At 38.7% G+C, this 20,907-nt stretch overlaps 1 protein-coding gene across 1 annotated transcript in view; it reads right to left on the reverse strand.

Annotated features, from left to right (window-relative positions):
• Positions 1–539: 539 nt before the first annotated feature.
• Positions 540–20,907, reverse strand: part of grik5 (glutamate receptor, ionotropic, kainate 5) — an 87,313-nt gene continuing 66,945 nt past the window's right edge. The window contains 20 exon segments of the mRNA XM_083536301.1: positions 540–3,485; positions 4,950–5,071; positions 5,307–5,435; positions 6,692–6,917; positions 8,151–8,316; positions 8,566–8,739; positions 9,398–9,507; positions 11,712–11,825; positions 11,956–12,159; positions 12,256–12,363; positions 12,702–12,806; positions 14,445–14,597; positions 15,020–15,181; positions 15,510–15,563; positions 16,534–16,712; positions 18,626–18,791; positions 18,944–19,041; positions 19,228–19,392; positions 20,044–20,083; positions 20,085–20,206. Of these exon segments, the coding sequence (XP_083392427.1) occupies positions 2,880–3,485; positions 4,950–5,071; positions 5,307–5,435; positions 6,692–6,917; positions 8,151–8,316; positions 8,566–8,739; positions 9,398–9,507; positions 11,712–11,825; positions 11,956–12,159; positions 12,256–12,363; positions 12,702–12,806; positions 14,445–14,597; positions 15,020–15,181; positions 15,510–15,563; positions 16,534–16,712; positions 18,626–18,791; positions 18,944–19,041; positions 19,228–19,392; positions 20,044–20,083; positions 20,085–20,159 (3,156 nt within the window). The 5' untranslated portion in view covers positions 20,160–20,206 and the 3' untranslated portion in view covers positions 540–2,879.

The following is a 20,907-nucleotide window of genomic DNA, read 5'->3' on the forward strand; positions in this document are numbered from 1 at the left end:
ATGTGACCATTATAGGAGATTGGCTTTTCAGCTGTTTATTCTACAGTAGCTCTTCTGTGGGATTGGACCAGACTGTCTAGCTTTCCCCTCCATGCACATCAATGCCTTTTGGAACTAATCTTGTTGCCAGATCATCAGTTGTTCTTCTTAGAGCCCTTTTGGCAAGTATTAACCTATCCATAACTGGAAAACCCAGGAAGACCAGGAAGACCTGTTGTTTTGGAGATACTCTGACCTAAACACAATTGTCCCTTTTCACAGTCACTCCTTACAAAGATATCCTTATGATGACCCATTTCTTTTGCTTCCAACACATTCACTTTGAGAAATGACTGTTCACCTGTCCACCTAATACATCCTATTCCCTGACAGGTGCCACTGTAAAAAATATATTAATTGAATGTTATAGCTGATTAGTGTATATTACAGTCGGATTTGTACATCACGCTTTCAATTTGAATTAATTTAGAATTTGAAGTATTCTTGCCCACTGAAACGCATAAACAGTATGACTCAGAAAATACTCCCAAATAATTTGTGAGAAAAACAAATCTTTTTTTAATAGGAGATATTTGCCTATAGATATCTTTATGCAAATTCAGACTCAAATTGTCAGTTTTTCTTTTCCAAATACACACAAAACCCAATATAATTAAAGACTGATTGTTGTATTCTTTATTCCATAGAAATCTGTTTGTCTATAGCTTTAATAACAGGTGGTCGCTCAGTAGCAGACCCTCATCCCTACACTTAAACTTTGACCCCCTCATATACAACCCAAATGACTTCTCCACTTCAGTAGAAGTACTTATAATTACAACAATATAATCATATTATTATTCATGACCATCATTTTGATAAACCATTGCACAGTAGTAGAAATTTGAAAAAGAACAGAGCAGAGAAATTTAAAATATAGAATGGTTCGATTCCCCTCAGATCTCTTCAGGAATGTATGGTTTCTGTACGATCTGTAATCTGCCATTATCTCTTTACACATGTTCTTTTTTATATGTTGTATTAAAAGGGAAAAAATATAATCTTATTTGTAGAGATTTTGTCTAGTTTTTTGTTGTTTGGAATGCCACCATTTGTCAGTAAGGGATATGATAACCTGCTGACCAGCTAAGAGTATTACGTGTGCTGCTTATACAAGACTGGTCCTTCACATCCAGTCACAAGTTTGTCCACTTATACCTACACACACTCTGCTGATTTGATCCAGTAGATCCACCAGGTAACTCAATAGGTATAAAATCACCTTTTGTACAACTTTATACCATCGCAATACTCACTAACTAGCCACATTCAGAGTCATAGCAATCCAGTGATCCTGTGGTTGCACCTTTTCATTGACAGACAGGCAGAGAGAACCTGACAAACTGTGGTCTACAGTCAGTTGCTGTATATTTACCTATATGGTAGCTGGTCATTTTATCTCTAAGGCCTGAATTTTGCATGATTTTGCATGTGTTCTGTATGTATGAGTAATTTGAGATTTAATCCCAATATTATGTCCTATAAAGCAGTAATTAAAAGATGAATTAATCTGTTGCTCTAACACTGTGTTTGGAAAAAGGTCTTGATGCTACTAAGGATTTCTGGCATGAACATTTCTTGGTTAAGAACTATTTCCGCTCTCATTATCAGTTAGCTTGCTTCGCTTACAAGGTTAACAGGGTCAGCTTATAGCAAGAGCATGTAAATTACTCTTAATTAAGAATAGGGAAAAATAGAGAGCAAAATGATGGTGTCACATAAGGTCAAAAAAGGAAGAGGCAGAGGTTACAAAATTGAGAAACAAATGTACCTGTACTCTTAACTTGCATTGTATTACACATTTTGGCAAAATCAGCTTGACCTGCAACCATGATTCCTCACAAATACTCCAAAACAAAAAAAAACAAAAAAAAAAAAAAGTCACTCCGGTTGAGGTGTAGGTACAATAGTGTTTTGGGTGAAACCATGTTAATTATCACTTCAAGTATAAAAAAAATAAAAATAAAAATAAAAATTAAATAACAATACTCAAGCTCTTCTACCACCACCTTAAAAAAATCTGCTGGCTGTACTGCACTGATAAACAGTATCAGCGTTCATCTTTGTATCCTTCACTAACATGTTGACCCTTGTACATAATCTTCACTATGCTGTTATAATAATACCAAAGGAATAGCTCATCAGCATCTCCTGAGTGTATTCTGGCCTTCACACGCAATTAATCTGTTTTAACAACATTCCATTAATGTATAAAATGCCTGTAGTTCTTTACTTTTCTTTTTTAACCTAACAAAAGTAAGCCTGGTGAGTTAAACAAGGTAGACAGTGAATAAAAATAACAACATTAATAATAATAATAATTATAATAATAAACCTAGTAAAGAAAAAAAAAACATGAGAATGATCAGTCTATTTGGAGTGTCCCTTTCTTTTTTTTCAGATTGTAGTACATTTAACATAGATTAAACATCCTCTTTTGATGGTGTGTGTGCTCTCATTTAGGAGAAGCCAGAAAGTTCAGTACGAGGGAGTCTTTGTGCAAGGGAGCTGCAGTTCAGGGGGAGATGAAATATCTCTGCGTTACTCATCCATCCTCGGCTTCCAATGTCACTGCATTATGAAAAGAAACCACCTTTTTTGTTTCTCTTTAGGTGATACATCTATAGTGATTTTCACACAATCTAAAATAGCAATTCCAGACATGACAAAACACAGAGGAGGAAGTGGGAGGACCAGACTCCAGTGAAAACATTCAAGTCCCTCTTCTATATTTTGTCATTCTGATCAACATGTTGATCTGTCCTCACAGAACAGTATGTCCCAAATCTGTCCGTTCCTGATTTCCTCCATCTGTCTCTGTCTCTCTCCTTCCTGTTCTCTCAGTCCTGGCCTACCAATAGGTCTGTATTTGGGGTGCTCTGAGGGGGCGGGAGTGCACAGGCTCTCGGAGGAGGGGAATGGCCTCTTCGGCGTGGGCTGGGCCCACCCCCTCCCTCGCTGTCTGTGTTGGAGGAGGAGCGTGGAGGGGGTGGAGCTAGGCGAGGCAGAGGTGCCGAGGATGGAGGGATGCGTGAGCATGAGGTTGTGCGTAGGCTCTGTATGCGCCGGCACTCCTGGCAAATCCGTACATGAGTGCAGCCTCGTGGCAGAGGCACTGTCACTGCAGGGGGACCCAAAGACCCTGCTGGTGTGCTCTTGGCACCCAGAGGCTCCTCTAAAAGACGTTGTGGTCCAGGACCAAGCTCTGAGGGGCCTCCTGCACCTCCAGAGCCGCCTGTTAAAGGCCCTGCACCGCTGTAGAGCTTTCCATTGCTGAGGCGCATCTCTCTGACCAGGCGCAGAGGACGCGAGGTCCCCAGGCCGAGGCGGGACGGGTGGCGCAGGGCTAAAGAGCTTGAGAGAGGCCGACGCCGGCGTAGACGAGAGCTCTTCTTACACGACACGGCATTCCGAAACTCACTCAGCATCTCCTGACATACAGACACCTGTGAATGAGAGAATTGTAGAAAAGCTAATGCATGGCGTTTCACAGTAGTCTATCAACTTACTAACATCACAAAAAAGCTAGCCTCAGTCAAATACACAGGGTTTAGTCAAAGTTCCATCTAAACAACACTTACATCAGAATACACTTTCACATCTTCTTCACTACGTTTTTATTGCTTAAAACTGTTTTTTACTGTGAAGTATTATCATGTTTATACATTTTCTTTTTTTTATTTAAAATTTTTACCATTTATCCAATATGATACCTAAATTTAATATCTTGATACCAATACAAAATTGATACAATGGCAAAAATAAAAAATAAACAACAGGAAAAGCCTTTGAATAATATAACTTTTTTTATTTATTAATAAACACCCAGTGTTTGCGGTCTGCTAAAACAGAGTGGAACTGTTTAAACGTAAAATATAACAAAATAAATATATGAATAATAAAATATATTATAAAAATATATTTTGTCAGCTGCCAAGCTAAATTTTAACAAAAAGCTGCTGATCTTTATAGATTGGTTCACAATGGAAAGTTTTTTACAGCGCATTGACATGAAAACCAGAAAATTTTTCCTCTCTTATTCTCATTTTTTTCATAATTTAAAAGTCTTTTTAATTAATATAACTCTATATTTGAAACCACATATCATTTATTAAGCAGTCTTAGACTTAATACACCTCTTTGCAGTTTATCACAAAAAGAAATGGCACTTATTTAAATTATATTTGAGGGCATACTCAGAATAATGGTATAATATAAGCTGCTATATGTTGCTCTTTAAATTCTTCTAGCAAGTCTGTCGGCAAGATGTTTTGCTAAGTTGATGTTGGCTCACTTTACTTGCATTGTTTTGTAACATTTCTTACAGACAGGTTTTGTTATGTCTGTGGGCTTGACCTGACTGTCAGCAACATTTATTTAACAGCAAATTAATTCCATATTTCACTTTGCACATCTACTTTGTCTACAAGCGGTGGGCGGTCACCAAAAGCAGCTGTGTTTGCAGCCATGCCAATGGCAGCCATGCCAATGTTTCATCACCATTAAAGCCGGTCCTAAGGAGCCAAGCATTACTATATTTCTTTCTTGTTTTTTCATGATCACAACTTAATTTTGGCATGGCACATCTTTTCCATCACAACTTAGTTTTCTCATGATCTCAACGCCAAAACCCCGTTTTTTCATATGATGTAATTGAATCCCAAGAAAATCTCCCAACTTGTGAATGCTTCTGGTGTATATCATGGAGTAAGCGTTAGCACTTTATGCATGATGATGGAACATGCTCTTTTACTGTAAGGTTTTTTTTGCAACTATGTACTGTATACACACTCAAACATATAACCAGCCCATTTAACCACACACTGACAATTCCCATACACACAAGTATCGTACTGCAGTGCTGTTTGGCTTTGGTAGCCTCCTGTTTGGTGAGTGGACAGAAATCATACCTCATCTGTTTCAGCAGTGCGCCGTGTGGACCACACAAACTCCATCACTGCCACAAACACGGCAATGATTAATCCACAGATCAATACCACAAAGATCCCACCAATATTTTCCATTCCCAGACCTGCAACACGCAAAGACACGCACACTTTATTAAACATACCAATCCTTTCTTACACACAACAGAAATGTCGTCCAGACCCAGAAAATTACACAAAAAGCATATTGCTTTCTTTAATTTACACACCGAAATGCAGATATGTTCTTTTTTCCTTTTATGCTTAGAGCCAAGAATAGATATAGCAACATACCAACTTTAAGCAGTGATATAGGCTGATTCAATGTAAAAATGCTGGTACCTTTAGCTCTGTGGTCCTCCTCTTTGGGGCATTGCCCTCCCTCCCACCATCTTCGCTTCAAAATTTCCAGCCTGTTATTCTCCTGCAGCTGCAGAACCGCCAGACTGATTTCATCCCGAAAGGGAGAGCCTGGAAAAAAAAAGAGTAATAGAGTGATGCCAATACAACACACAAAAACATTTCTGAGACAGATAGATTTTTTGTTTGTTTGTGTGTTTCAAGAATCAGTCTCTCTGGCATGTCTCTATCTTTGTCTCACTCTATTTATGGATTTGTGAGCAGTAGATTGACTTGGACTTCTTTACCCATGGCTGCAGTATTGTCACCTGTGCAAGGTGAAATTCATCTGGTCGTGGTTGTGCAAATGGATTTTTGCTTTTTTGTGTCCTTTGTTTTTCCGGTTGTATCATCTAGTCTATGTATGTCTTTTGCCTTGAGCTTAGTCATATGAGTTCATATCTAATACGTATTTTTTTGTATAATGTATGCCATATTCAATTCCCAACACTGAGATGATCACTCCAAAATCTTCCCTTATTACTTTGTATTTACTCTAACTTAGAAATAGGATGTTGCTATGCACCAAACACATTGCTTAAAGATTGGCCTCTGTGATAGATAGATAGCCAAACTGTATTTTGACATAATTTGAGGGTTTGTCTGAAGATAGAAAACTAAATTCTTCAGGATAAATAATAGATTACTCTCTGCTATTGATTATAGGAAATGTGTAATGTTTAATAGATACAGTCCTGTCTATAAATTTGATGCTGGGGGAAAAAAGCTAATTTGTTGAAACTCTGCACATTATATACTGTGTAGCCAACATAACCATTTGGAAAATTCAGGAAAAAAAAGAAACCGCCGGTATACTAGCAAGCAGTCATTGAACAGGCTGGCCAAGAAAAACAACAGCAGCAGTGAGGGACATCAACAACACCACTGACAGGGCAGTAGTGAAGGTATCACAATTCTCCATTTGAAGACAAAGATCAGTATTATAGTAGGCATGACTCAAAATAAGATTAATTAAAAGATATCAGAAAATTAAAGCTACAATTCTGAACTATCATGTTAAGCTTTTAGCTGTTTTTGTTTTTTAGTCAAAAATATTTGATTGCAATGCCAGGATGATGTGATCATGCTATAAATTTTAGAAGCTTTTTCTTCATTGCAATTGCATTTTGCGGTATCAGAAATTGAATAAGCTTTTTCTATTACATATTAATAAAAACTCATTGTTATTGAATCCTGATTTGTGCTACGAACATTTGACATCAGTTTTTCCTGGGCAAAAAGTCAAAAAGCAGCCCTATTAAACTTTAATTTACCATGTCGTCATTAAATATGTTGAAAATCAAATAATTTGTTCTGGTCTCTCTCACCAAGAGGCATGCCAATTCCATAGCCCTTGGTGTCTAGCAGGCCCCCGATCTGTGTTAGATTGCAGTTGAGACTGCGGTGGTACTCGTTCATGGTGCTCTCCAGAAGAAAGGCGTATTTGGAGTTCAGTACACGGGCAATGCCTTCCTCCGTGCTCTTCACAAACACACTGGGCTGCTTGGAGTACATGTAGTTCCACATACGCTGGTACGTCTGGTAACGCGAGTTCTGGAAAGGAGACAGAGATGAATGGCAACTGAGATGGACATTTGTCCTTGTCGCTGTTCCAGCAACTCTTCTCTTTTTGAAACAGTCACTAAAAGCTGGTTGATACATGATACAGGCAAACTTGTATAACAACGCCATTTTTTGTCCTTGTGAAGGGAAAAGTGAAACGAAGAGATACGTTTTACACATACTATTCTGGTGTGACCCAAAAAAATCATTAAAAGCTCAGAGACAACAAAATGTCAAAAGACCACCTTCAGTGTGAGTTTATTCTTGTAGTAATGCCAAATCAGCATGTAGACTATGCCTTACTTTTATAAGGCACCATTAATTTTGTCTTAATTAAATGATTAGTCTTATCTCTTAATGTAATAGTTAATTATTGTATGGATTTGGTTTGAGTTGCACTTTTCCAATTTATTAAGATGAACTAAGTTTCATAAAAGGTGCAGTTAATGTGCCTGTGCCTGTGTGTGTGTGTGTGTGTGTGTGTGTGTGTGTGTGTGTGTGTGTGTGTGTGTGTGTGTGTGTGTGTGTGTGTGTGTTTATATCATTTTCATTATAAATTTGTAATGCCAATTATATGATTAAAAGCCTTTTAACTGAGGTTGGCATTAGGTAGTCTACTATAAACATGTTTGTGAGCAAACTGGATTTTCATAAATAACGATTTTCATACTCCTGTGAATGATTTTTAGAGTAAATTCATTCGTATTCAGCCTAATAATTGATGCCTGCTGTGCATTTAGAATGTGTGCTTTTCAAACAGATATCGGAATTAGTTTGTTTCCAGCTTGTTTATGCATGTATGTGTGTGTGTGTGTTGGCCGAAGTAGCTGCTGAACAGAATTCACTGAACAAAATTTAATTGAACAAAGCCTTTCCAAATAAAAAAAAAAACATTTCTTTATCTAAATGCCAAGTATTAAATCCCTGCTGAGTTTGCATTTGGGCCAATGCAAAAGTACAATCTGGGCACACATAGTTTATGCAGATATTCATACATAATCAGAGACAAGACCGCAAATAAACATAGAATGTCAAAGCCTTACATGGGCAAACAAGTCCTGTTACAGCACACAGCACACCAAGATTTACTCAAACGAACAAACAAAATACAACACTCCTTCAAACAGCGGAATATGCCAAATTAAACAGGTCTAACACGAGCCTACCATACATCCAGCAAGGACATAGTTGTATTAACAACAAGCATGTGTTTGAAAATCATACCATGAAGAAGGTCATGGTGCTCCCGCCATGTATCGTGCCATACTGAATGTTGGTTTGGTCTGCCAGGTCATCAGGTGACTCGATGGGGACCTCCATCCTCTGCACTGTCAGAAAAGCAGCCAGATTGGCTGTATACGACGAGATGATGATCAGCGTGAAGGCCCACCTGGGAGGAGAAGGGACCGATAGAAAGTTTAAGAATGAATGATGCAAAAGTAAACCTATTTTGACATTTTTCTATACTTATTACTTACATTTAACCCTAAATACACTGAAACTTTGCACTGGAAATAAAGTAATTAAACTGTTGCAAGTGCCAACACACACACACACACACACACACACACACACACACACACACACACACACACACACACACACACACAAACTCACACACAGACACACACACACTAACCAGACTCCGCTAACACAGCGTGTAGACAGAGCTTTAGGCATTATTTCTGAGCCCTGCTGCATGAAGCCTCCAACTGGAAACCACAGACTGTTCCCTAGTGTATACTGGTTCTCCAGCAGGTCCCGGCGTTCCCGCAAGCACGGATGAGGGTTATACCACTCATAGGGGCTTAACCTAAGATACACACACACACACACACACACACACACACACACACACACACACACACACACACACACACACACAAACATATAGAGTGTGACCTTTAAATGAATGAAATGAATATATATTTTTTTTACTTTCTCTTAAGATATCCATCAAAGAACACAAAGCTTAAAATAGTTCCAGAGTTTGGCAGTTTTTGTTTAGTTTTTTTTTTACTCAATTTGCCTGTCTGGTTTTACAGGACAAAAACATTTATTTGACACTGCAAATGACTAGCCATGGGCTGTTAATTTTCTGTGATAGATATATTCAGTTGGTTGTGGCCGGCCAAATGTGCAATAAATATGAGATGGTTCATAGGCAATGTGTTATAGGCTAAGACTTGTGACTGACAGGCTGTGATTCAGAGAGTCGCAACTTCATTATAATGGGTTCAAATTCTGTAGCATATATTTACATTTTACTATTAAAATATAAGTTATTTGATCTGGCAATGCTCAGTTTTGATACTGTACATGATACATAAATAGAGCAGTGCAAAGCAGAGGTTACAATACACAAACATCTTTGATTGTGAGTTGGGTTGTGTGTGTGTGTGTGTGTGTGTGTGTGTGTGTGTGTGTGTGTGTGTGTGTGTGTGTGTGTGTGTGTGTGTGTGTGTGTGTACCTAGCAGCAAGGAATAGAACACAGCTAACAGCCAGATAGGCCAACAGCATGAAAAGCCAAACCGCCGGAGAGAAAGGATCTAGGAAGGAGAAATAGCCTGGTTTCCGACCCTAAAAGTAAAAAAACAGGGAAAGATACATTAAAAAAAATAAAAGAGAAATATATTAGTATTCACACATCACAGGAGGGTCTTGTAAGTTTCCAGGTAAAGCAGTATTTTTATATTTTATATTTTAAATAATAGGATGTACAAGCTTACGGTAAAACTAATGTATGTAAATCTATATAATAAACTTTAAGCTACTGTATAGAAAGATTGTTTTTTTGTTGTTTTTTTACATCGATGACCCAATATGTCAAGTAACATTACACACAATTGAAGCAAAACCACATATTTATGTTTAACAGCTTATTTATCTTTTTATCCATTAACTCACCACATTTATCCTCTAAGTGCTCCTGCCTTTAATAACACACTCATTAGGAGTCCCATTAGAAATGTGAATGCAACCAGTTAAAAAGTTTCACTAAGATTTAGGATTCCTTGTGTAATTGCTGTCCTGTATCATTCGGTGGCAGTAGTAGTTATTAAAGCGGGTTAAATTGTAAAAAAAAAAACCTCCAGGCGTCAAATGCTTTATGCCCTGCAAATCATGGTGTAACATGAACTTGCTGGAGGTCATTTAAAAACTGTGCAAAGATAAGCACATAAAGATACTCTGAACACCTCCGAACTTTGCATTCTGACTGTGACTATCAGTATTATTTTATATATTAAAAATTAGATTTTTTTTTTTTATATATATATACAAAATGTTGTTTTGGATTTTGTTGTGATGTAGTAGTGGTTAATGGCTCATATAAAAAATAAACATTTGGGGCTTTATGAGTGTGTAGTTTTTGTATATAGTTATATATTTTTACACTAAAGATTAGTCCTATATGTGTAATAATTTTATTGTAGCAATTGTATGTTGTATTTTAAGATTAAAAAGCTTTAGCTGTGCTGGATATTTTATCTCTTTACCAATGTTCTGGTGGAGATGTGTGAATTGTTTTCTCAGCAGGGGTCTCACAACCCTCCAATTCCTATAGAGTCATGATACTCTACATACAGAAACCCAACAGTGTCCTGATTTGCAGCAATACAATAATTCATTTGTTTGTACTCATTGAAATCATTCGATAAGTCGATTTTCATTCTGGCTTTAAGTGTGCAGGATTTTGACTTGTTAATCAATTATGAAACACCTCGAGTGTTAGAGTTATAAAACACTGCTCTCTAATGGGACACATTGGCAACAATCAACCAGTATATAAATACCAAATTACATTAAGTGACTTAACAGCTACATCAAGTAGCAACCCATAACAGTCTAATGGAAGTATTATATTACAGCCTTGTGTCAGCAAAAAAAATGTCACCCATTTTATACAGGTGCATGTTGGAATAATTTTTTATAACCAGATTGGGATAATGATCCATACACTATACAAATAAATGTTGGTGCACACCTGAGCATAAGATTCATGTGTGCTTTCTGAACATCTCATTCTACATTTATTTCTACATTTCTACATCTTATGATAACCTCCACTCTTCTGGAAAGATCCTCCACTAGATCTTGAAGTGTGTTTGTGGAGATCTTTGCTCATTCAGATGTTAGTTATGTCAGGTAGTGATGTAGGGTGAGGAGGACAGAGGTGCGGTCAGCATTACAATTCATCCCAAAGGTGTTCAATAGGGTTGAGGTCAGAGCTCTAAAGCTCATCTTTATGGGGCTGGTTTTGTGCATGGGGCATTGTCATGCAGAAACAAGTTTGGGTTTCCTAGTTCAATTGAAGGAAAAATTGAATGCCGCCACACCCAAAGACAATTGTGTGCCTCATTCTGTGTAAGAGTTTGGGGAAGAACCACACATTACTACTTCTATCCATATAGTATATATACACTGTACATATTTACATACACACACTGTTATGAAATATACTATACTGAACGATATATTGTATTCTTAGAATTTTAATTTTTTTTCAAATTTAAAATGTATTTTATTAAAATTTAAACTAGTGCTACAAAAGTGAAGTTTATGCTGAATTTCAGAACAAGCTTCATTTATAAATTTTTTTTTCCCTGAAATACTACATCACCTTGCCTGCATCAAAGGAATATGTTTATTTATGGCTTTGCTTTTTCTCACCAGTAGAGGGAATATTTATCATAGGCCAAGGCACTACAGAAGCAAGCCAAGTTAAATCAAGAGTCTCAGGGACTGTGTGTGATTGTGGGCACATAAATCTTTATATAACTTACTATATGAACTCGGTAAAGAATACTGATTCCCAGGGTCATGAAAGGTTTAGAGAAATCGATGATTTTCTCTCTCTCAGAGGTGATGGTGAAAGCAGCTACAGCTAAATCCGCCTTCTGCTCCAGATAAAGAGAAGGAAGGAGAGAACAGAGAAAAGGCCAGTAGTGTAAAGTGAAGCAATAAAAAAAATTAAGTAAGATAAATGAAGGAAATGAAACGTGTGTACGTGTGGGTGCATTGACTTACTCTGTTGATAAGCTCCCCCACCATGCCAGTCCACGAGCCGTTGGGTTCCGGAGCTCCGTATAGTCCATCATCTACCAGTTTGATTCGATAGGTGAACTTTAGAATGTCTGCCAATTCCTTAAGCATGTCCACACAGAAGCCTTCATACTGCTCATTTCCCTCCAGGTCCAGATAATTTGCTTTCCTCATGACATACGGGTTTTCCTGTTTTTATACACACATAATGATTTTGCCTTAAGAGCCTTGTTACTGCACATAAAAATGGATGCCATACAGTGTGTGTAGTGCATAAGACCTCACCAGGATGGTGGTGACGATGAGGGTTTTATTGGTCAAAGTTTCAGATACATTGATGTCCAGACTGGTGGAGTTCATGACCAGGGTGTTATTTGAATACCAAATACCGATCTGACACACAAACCGAAAGAACGACTTGTTACAACTTGTTGGTGTTTTAAAGACTATAATCACACTTGATATCACTCAAATGAGGATAGGTTCCCTTTCGAGTCTGGTTTCTCTCAAGGTTTCTTCCTTATAGCATCTAAGAGAGTTTTTCCTTGCCACAGTCGCCATGGCTATCAGGGATAAACACACATCGTTCACCTTAACTCTAAAATTCTGTAAAGCTGATTTGAGACAATGTCCATTGTGAAAAGCACTATAGAAATAAACTTGACTTGACTTACAAACCATTATCTGAAATAAGAACGAGGAGAAGAGATTTGAATGTGACCGTGTGTTACCTGTTTATGGCCTGATTTATGCTTCTCCAGAATATGCAGGCTGTAGTTCGTTCTCTGGCCTTTGCTGTTGAACTCAACACGGCCTGTTAAGCCATCATACTCCACCTAAAAAAAGAGTAAAAAGAGAAAAATAAGCCTGATAGCATTGATAATCCTATGTTTTGCACTCCCAGCTCTAAATACCACCAGTAGCATGTAAAATGTGTAGTTGGTTTCTGGTTTTATGTATGTTAGGGGTTGTGAAAAAAAGAGTCTGTACTGTCTGAGCCTCTAGAGAAATGACTTAACCAATGCAGACCCAGACAAACAGCTTTGTATCTGGTTATTTAGCTATTTAACTTTGGCCACATTTAATTTTTAGGAACAAATGCCAGTTGGTGTTACCACTGTACTGCAGTTCATTCATTCATTCATTCATTTTCTCCCGCTTATCCGTAATTCGGGTCGCGGGGGCAGCAGTCTAAGCAGGCCCCCGCCTTCGACTGCTGCCCAATCCTCACAGCACCGTCCCTTACGGTCCCTCCTGCAGGTGGTGAGCCCACGGGAAGGCGGCCCCACGTCACTCCGACGTCACGGACCTTGATATTTCCCTCGTAAGGGACCCCCGGAGCATAGAGGGTTAAGGGCCTTGCTCAAGGGCCCAAGAGTGGCAGCTTGGCGATACCGGGGCTTAAACCCCAGACTGTACTGCAGTTCCCTGATTTAAAATAACAGAAGTGATGCAAACTTTGAAGTGGAAATCTTTTTTGAGCAAAAACACAGCCCCATATTGACTATGGATCAGTCTGAAGTCATTCTTCAGTGTTTTTGTTTAGATACACACAAATTACATCAGCACAATGTAGTGCAAAAGTCAAAATGAAAACACAACAAAAACTTGATATGGAATAGTTATATAGTAATAAACATCACATTCTTATTCGATCATGAAAAACAGAGAGCCAGGGTGAATTTGATTCAAGATCCTTATTAATGTACATAATCTGTAAATAAAAAAAAAAATAAAAAAAACACTATATAGTGTCTGTTGTGCATGTGGTGCTGTAAGATTCCTCGTCAGTATTGTGGTGATGATGAGGGTCTTGTTAGCCAAAGTTTACAAAACAAATGTGAAAATACAACAAAAACTCAAAGCTTGGTGTCTTTTAAACATCGCATTCTCTTTCCTGATTGGCTGCAGCATATTTCAGTCTGAGAGAACCTGGGAAAAAAACGAGCCAGAGAATGTTTACAAAAAAAGGATGTATGAGTTTAAATTAATGTGCTAAATCCTCATGTTTTGTTTTCAAGAGCATTCATATAATGTTATTTTAGATCTGCTGGCAATGTTGCATGGCAGTGCTGTAAGTATGCAAATGCTGTAAACACGCCTAAAGGAAGCTGTGTTATTCAAAAGAAAGATTTACTCCTCAATAAAAATAACATAAGTAACTTCACATTCAAATAATTTTGAATAACAGGCTTGAAATATGTAATTTGTGTTCTTTTTAATAGTAGTACATCATGAACAATTATTAGCTAGTGACGTGATGTTTTCCAGGGTTCTTCAGGCACTATTTTGTGTTCATGCTTATGTATTTCCTTTGTGGTTGTATTTTCTTTTTGGTAATGTGTTTTTGCATTTGCAGGCCACTACAAAAAAGCTTGAATGATACACAAAATACACACTCGCTGTTTGGTTAGGTTTTTAGAAAACTACCAAAAATTAATGCGACACAAGCTTGGGAACAACACTGCACTGACCATGCGCAGGTAGTTCATGAGGCTGGTCCCGTGTTGCCAGATCTGAGGGGAGGAACAGCTTAAGGGTTTTACTCCGATTTCCTGACTTCTGTTCAGCTCTTGTACGGCACTCGCAACCACATGGACAGCATCGAACAGCAAAGCAGAAGATAGCTAGAAACAACCCAATGAGTGTAGAAAAAAATGAATGTGTGCATGTTTATATTGACAATGTTTAGGACTAAATTGTTCACATATACTGTAGATTGAGTATCTGAAGGTTTCCTAATACCCGATGGTTCACATTAGCTTTTTTTTAATGAAGACTGCAGCACTAATGAAATGCAGCTTCAGAAAACAGTCGAGTGCTTTCCTTTCAGTTGCTAAGGTTACGGTGAAAAAATGTCATGTTGAAAGTAAAAATATCTCTAATTAAGAGTGAAATTTGCCTAATCTTTAATAATGAGTTTACAATAAACCAAATATAAAAGCATTATTACTTATGTCAAGTAGCTTTTCTTGCTCTATTGGCAGATCATTATGCTTCTTTTTAAAAATGCTTAACATTTGATAAATGATTATGTGAAGTGTTTTACCGCTGGCCCTGGGTAAGGGTTAAGGTCACATCCTTCCCTCCAGGACAGGTTGAGGCTCCGGATGAATTCCAGGTAAAATGGGTGAGTGGTGTTGAACATTGAGAAGCCCACGATGTTGGACTGCTCATCAACCACATCATCCAACCACAGCAAGGGAAAGTCCTTCAAACACACACACACACACACACACACAAATAATAAATAAATGCCTACCTGCCCTACTGTCCATGTATAACCTGACTATATTCTGTAGACAATATTTAAATCACATATACTCAATCTACAGTATATGTGAACATATTTCTTCAGTCTGTTTTATGTTTTCTAACATTTCAAAAGCCTTCTTATTAATGAAAATATGAAATAAATAAATATATGGAAAATGAATTGCATTTTTTTTTGTATGTAAAACATAAAGTGAGCTTTAGGTACTAGACCCATTTCCATGAGGCAAAAAAAATAAAATAAAAAAAATACAACTTGTTTTTACCATGGTGGTGAGAATGTACTTGTAAAATGCTGATGTCATCCCCAACTCAGATGCCTACAAAGAAGAGATAAGAGAAGAGAAGATTAAAGTGTAGATGCATACTGTATACAAGAAAGGTGGAAATGGAGAGAATAGTTTCATCAGCAGGTTGGACAGGACATATTCAGGCAGCTTCAAATCAGCAACACTACTGGTAGATTTAAAGTGAACAGAGCTAAATTACAGTAGCTGTAAATAAAAAAAGGGGGGGGGGGTTTGAGAGAGAGAGTGAGAGAGAGAGAAGAGAGAGAGAATGACAGATAGGAACAAAAGGAAGCTGCCACCGAGCTCCATTTAAATGCATTAGTTTTCACTACTACAGCCACCCAGGGACACGCTGATGCATGCGGTGCAAACCTATATCATATTGTCAAGTAGGTTAAGTATGTGTGTGTGTGTGTGTGTGTGTGTGTGTGTGTGTGTGTGTGTGTGTGTGTGTGTGTGTGTGTGTGTGTGTGTGTCTGTGCGTGTGTGCGCACACACGTGTGTGTGCTTGTATTATGGGTGGGCATAATGACAAAAGACTCTTGCAGGCATTTTTACCATACAGAGTACATATGATATAGGTTCACTCTGAAAATGGCTGGAAAATAATATTTAAATTTTTTTTAAGGGGATTGATTATATTAACAATGTCAACAGTTCAAAGATAAGACTAGAAATCTGTCAAATGTTAGCATTTTACAATAGGGTTAAGCACAAATTAAGTCCAGCTGCTTCATATAATTTTGATAATAACATGATATATAAATATCATGTTATCATGATGTTTATTATTAAATCTCTGTGGAGACCACAGATTTTTTTTTGTACAATAACTGCAGCTTTTTTATTAAAAAAAAAACTTAAGGCCAAAGGCTTTCCTTTGAGCTTGAGGTGAAGATTCGGAATATATGATGACCGAGCATTAATTAGTGTAGTTATAATTTATAATTCACAAGGATAATGAATCTGTGTAAATGTTTGCGTGTATGTGCATGTATACCTTCTTCAGAATTAGGTATGACACCGAAGCATTAGCGTCGATGATGATCGTAGCTACTTTGTCATCACGGATCTCTTTGAGTAAGGATGTGGGATCGAGGTCATCGTCCAGCATTCTGACAGACAGTGTTTCCCTGGAGATGAGAAAACGCCTCACCAGCTCCTCCAATCTCAGTAGACCTGTAAGGCAGGTGGGGATATCACGAGTGTGGCGGTGTGTGTGTGTGTGTGTGTGTGTGTGTGTGTGTGTGTGTGTGCGCGTGTGTGTGTGCGCCTATGTGCATTAAATGTAAATAAGCGGCTGTCTTCTCATGGGAGTGTGTGTTCAGTGAGAGAGCCAGTGAACCTGGTGCCAAACTTTAATTAGTTTGAGGGAGGAAGAGAAATCAATGCACTCACTTACATGCTCTTATTCTCTCTCTCTCTCTCTCTCCTCTCTCTCTCTCTCTCTCTCTCTCTCTCTCTCTCTCTCTTTTTTCATTCTCTCTTTCTCTCTCTAAAAGTCCCCCAGCACCTCTCCATTCCCCCTTCCTGTATCTTCCTTTCTCCCACTCACCCACTCACTGATTCCTGCAGCAACCCTTCCCAGATATATTCTCTGTGGATTTCACTGACTTTTTTTTTTTTTTCGTATTAGTACTATTCATGCTATATTTAATCTCTTCTTCGATCTTGATCTCTCTCTCTCTCTCTTTCTCTCCCTCCACTCCCTCAACAATGTTAAACTGAAGGTGATGAACATCAGAAAGTAACTCAATCCTAACAACCAGAAAGCTCTCAGAGATCAAACTCACAATTTTTTGTGTTCTTGTCCAGGGAAATTCTGCCCTTATTTACTCCTTACTACCTGCCCTCATTCTGTAGAATCCATATGTGTTAGCATAATGAAATTCTGTTCAGGCCCATTGTAAAGCCCTTCCATACTCCACCTAGAAAACCTAGAAATCGATCTGTCAGCAGGTTGGGATCTTTCCTTGCTTTTCTCACAGCTTTTGCTGAATAATGCATAACAGTTCCTAAATAATAAGCCAAAAGAAGATGTATCAAAGAACAGCACACCGTTATATCTGCAGCAAGTCATATAAAAATGGTAAAGGATAATAAGAATGTCCTTGGATAATGAATAATGGGTTTGGTTGTCTTTACAGCAATGGCAACTTGATGCGTCCTCCTGTAAATTTTCCTGCGTCAGTTATTGCTTTGAGAAACGCACCCCGAACTTTTCATTACGGAACACAGAATCGTCGGCATCACCTCCACCTTTCCTAAAAGTTCAGCGTAAACAGGTGCGTGGCCATCTTGTGGTCAAAGCTGACGCTGCTAAATAAGATGTATAATGGCTCCCTTCTCATGTGTCCATTTACACTAACACATGCAGACAGGCACAGGGATCGCATAGAGTGTGCAGAATCAGAGGTGATCACCAGCGTGTCCAATCAGAGGGCAGAATAATGACTGGGTTGTAATGAGAAATAAATGAACATATTCTCATTAATTAAAAACCGTGCATCTTACAAACACACACACACAAACACACAACCAATATATACACAGCACAAAGCGAGAATGTGGAGCAAGGTCTGTTGGCCTGTCTCTCCATCTCCTGCCACCATTTCAAATGATGAGCTTGATGAGTGGCAAGTTGCACCTACTCTGCTGCCATGGCAACCACAGTGCAGCCAACTAGGTCAGAGCCAAGCCGGGTGAATTGATGATCCGGTGAATGCTCGTGCGTGCTTAATTGTATGTATATAAAATGCACTAATGTAAATTTTTTTAAGCTGGTACACAATAAAGGATGATATTTAATCATTTATAGCACTCATTTAAATTCATATTTGCTGGAGAGAGCTTCCCTCTTCCTTTTTTACACATGCACTGAAATATCTACTTGTTAATGAGCAATCTAAAGGTATCCCATTAATTATTAAAAGCACAACCCTGTGAATCTTCCTTACTTCCATTACATGAATCCAAAAGCTGAGTGACCATACACTCCCTACGGTGACTCATTTGGAAAGGCACTTTGACATGTGTGGAGCTCCTGGGCAGGTCACACATGCTGATGGAGCGAGCAAAGATCAAAGACTCACACTCGGCCTTGGCACAGACCAGACTGGCTGATGGGTAGCTGAAAGAGCGTAGGATGGCGCCCACAGCCAAGCTCAGATCCTCGTTGCTAGGATACAATGTGACGGACGCGAAACGCAGGTAAGGCAGCCGCGGAGTCTCCTCAGGACCGATCTTCACATGAGGAATCTGAGAAAGATAGAGAGAGAATGGCCAAAAAGAGAGAGGAAAAAGGAAGGGAGAGATATTTTGTTCAGAAATTAGTACTACATACTTTACTTATTGTACATCGTATTCTAAAAGCATTATTGTCTAAACGGCAAAGACATTCAGCGGCTCACCTCCTTTTCCCCACAGATGTGACTGACAGTAGAACCCGAGGCAGGACTGGAGGCGGGGCCAATCACAGCAACCACACCCTTAGGCAGAATCTGGCACACTACAAGACAAAAATCTGTAGGTCTCTTGTTCCACAGGACATTTTTCTTCCAGTCAGTTCATACCTTATTATAAATAATGCCACTACAAACCGATAAATATAGCTACCTAATACACATATTGTACCTATTGTATATATCTACATTGCACCCACTTTTTTCAGTGTTCCTGTATGAATTTTACTTACTGGTGTCTGTGGTCTCATATTGAGAGTCTTTCTGGAGCTCAAAGACTTCTACATCCACACGAGCGCGAGCTGGTCCCTCCAGCACACTGTTAATGTTCTCCCGTGCTAAAGCTAAAGCCAGACGCTCTCCACGGCCACAGGCAGAGCGATCGTCCAAAATTGCCGCTGACCAGGGAAATGCAGGAGCAAAATAGAGCAGGAGAGAAAGAAATAGAGACAGAGAGAGAGAGAGAGAGAGAGAGAGAGAGAGAGAGAGAGAGAGAGAGAGAGAGAGAGAGAGAGAGAGAGAGAGAGAGAGAGAGAGAGAGAGAGACGCACCATTTACTATGTGCCAGTGACTTTGCCTCTCAAGGGCCAACTCCAAAAGGTCATGGCAGAAAATCCTGTGCTTAATGTGGTGGCAGTGAGAGCAGCCAAGCAAAGGCCAAAGGCAAAGTGTGGATTTGGCCGAACAAAGCGGCTATTTAAAAGACCCCTGCCCGGTGATTCAGATAAAGTGAAGGACAGCAGTGTGTCCTGTTCTGACACAAGCTTAAATTTCCAGCTGCTGCATCACTTTACTGCAGTGTGTTTTATCATCAGTACATATTGTCAAGCCTGGGTACATGAGTACTTAGCTTATCGAGGTCTATGAAAAAGAACCGTCTTCAAATTATCCCTCATTACATTCTCACATACTTGGCACCAATCAAACACATCAGCGTCTCCCACCTTCTGAATCCCAATTTAATCCACTTTCATAATATGATCTGTTAGACTGATTTGAAGGATCAAAGGATTGAAATCACTGTAAGAATAAAGGCGGGCACAACTCACCCATTCGCACAGATGACAGGACAGGGGTCTGGCTTAGAACAAGGCGGCATGTTAAGTACAGTAACTAGCAGGAAGTGGACGTGAATCGACAGCAGCACTGCTGGCAGTTCCGGCATCTTCTACTGCTCCTCATGGAGACGCCGTCTGCTGCCTAGAGCACCCCCTGTAAAAAAACAGGTGAGAACATTATAAAGATGATAAACTTACTGTACATGCACACACCATTTAGTACTTATGCAGACGGGCCACGATATAACACCCCTAGCGGACAAGTATTAGAAGCAGTATACACATATACAAGTACACAGACGCTATTTAAAGCCTTTGGCATGGTAAAGTGTAAAAACGTTAAAAGATATTCACACACACACACACACACACACACACCACACAGAGAGTTATTGCTGTCTACAGCCGAGAATACTATACAGATTGCCTTCCTTCTCACATCTGCTCGCAATCGCACAAGTGTCCCGGCAAAAAAATCTTTCTGACTTTCCCTTAAAGGCAAGTGCACAAATTAAAGCAAATTTACATTTCATTTGCATTTAATTTGTGCTCAGAGAGCAGTAACTTGGCCGTATTTACATGCAAACCCAAGTGTAAGTGGTATAATGCCAGCATATTGCTAATGTGCTTGGTCCATATTTTTGCTGTTCTCACATAGGTGATAGCAAATGCATTTTCCCGACTTTTAGTCAACCTGTTAAAGTCTGTATAACTTGTTGCTAACAAAATAGTAACAAACAAAACTAAAGAAATTATTATCTCGATAATATAATACTAATTTACTGTTTATTAATAGGAAGGATTTCGCCCCATTGAGCTCCACATAATCAGTGATAAAGAATGGAGAAGAACTGA

The sequence above is a fragment of the Silurus aristotelis genome (genome assembly GCF_946808225.1).
Source record: "Silurus aristotelis genome assembly, chromosome: 1".
In the NCBI taxonomy this organism is placed as follows: domain Eukaryota; kingdom Metazoa; phylum Chordata; class Actinopteri; order Siluriformes; family Siluridae; genus Silurus; species Silurus aristotelis.